At 59.5% G+C, this 1127-nt stretch overlaps 1 protein-coding gene across 1 annotated transcript in view; it reads right to left on the bottom strand.

The window, feature by feature from the left end:
- Positions 1-812, bottom strand: part of VOLCADRAFT_101297 (uncharacterized protein) — a gene marked incomplete at both ends in the record, with an annotated part of 5914 nt that extends 5102 nt beyond the window's left edge. The window contains one exon of the mRNA XM_002959732.1: positions 493-812. Within this exon, the coding sequence (XP_002959778.1) occupies positions 493-811 (319 nt within the window). The remainder of the gene's footprint in view (positions 1-492) is intronic.
- Positions 813-1127: the final 315 nt, after the last annotated feature.

Raw genomic sequence — 1127 nt, 5'->3', positions numbered from 1 at the left:
GCGGAGGCGGAGGCGGGAGAGGGCGCTATGGCAGACCCGATGACTCTGAGTGGGGCGGTGGCGGCAGCGGCCGACGCATCAGGTGCGAGCTTGGGTTGATACGGGGCGGGTTGGGATGGGATTGGGATGAGTTGGGCGGGATGGCGATTTTCGGATGTGGGATTTTGGTCGGTGCATGCAGTATTCGCCGTAAAATTGTCCTATTTCGTTAAGCTGGAATATGTTTTTTCCCTCCTTTCCAAAACCTGTTTTTCTTTCTCCCTAATGCTTTGGTTTGTGTGTCGCCCCCAGCTCACTTTGTTTCGTGTACACGATTTTCCTTCGCAAAAGCCGCCCAGTGTGGTCTCCTAACCCCCGTTTCTCTTTCTGGTGTTCGTCCCCGCAGCCGCAGCCGCGGCGACCTTGCCGCCCGTCTGTTTGACGAGCATTCGACTTCAGAACGCATGGCCGTCCGTTTCCTGTCGGCATGCCACGACGAGATCCGGCGCGCACAGCACAACGATGTATTGTTGCGCAAGGACTGGCGGTTGGGTCCCCTCCGACTGGCGCTGCCCGGCAGCAGCAACGTGCCGGAGGGGTACGAGCCGGTGCAACCGTCGTACTGCTCTGTGGCGTCGTACATGAACGCGATAGATGGCGGCGCGCCCTTGGCGCTGCCTCCGTACAACTCTTCCGAGAGGGCGTCATTGTCATCGCTGCGGGAGTCGCCGGCGTTGACTGCCCCGGCGTCTTCGTCGGGGACTGTGATGGCAGCAACTGCCGTGTAAATGCCGGCCCGGAATGGGAAGGAATAGGAAGTGATACACGATAACCTAGATGGGCGATTCGGGTTTTGGCAGATGTGTGAGAACGGGGGTTGCGTTTGTAGGCAGGTGTAGAGGCTTGTAGGGGGAAGCACCCTTAGATGCGAGTGTGTATAGAAGGAGATTGCCAAGAGGTTGGCCAACCGAGGGTGCCGCTACACGGCACACGATAATGAGGACCTCCTGCGACCTCACGGGCGCGGACCCCACGAGCTTGCTGGACAGTTCTTACGTGGCTTCAGGGTCAGTAGCACCGCTCACTGATAGGAGCGCGCCGGCAGCCGCGTCGGAGCTAGCAGCGGTAGCGGTATTGGAAGTGAGGAG

The sequence above is a fragment of the Volvox carteri genome, assembly GCF_000143455.1.
Source record: "Volvox carteri f. nagariensis unplaced genomic scaffold VOLCAscaffold_647, whole genome shotgun sequence".
NCBI lineage: Eukaryota > Viridiplantae > Chlorophyta > Chlorophyceae > Chlamydomonadales > Volvocaceae > Volvox > Volvox carteri.
Note: the sequence above shows the minus strand (reverse complement) of the source record. Positions and strands in the feature narration are given on the sequence as shown.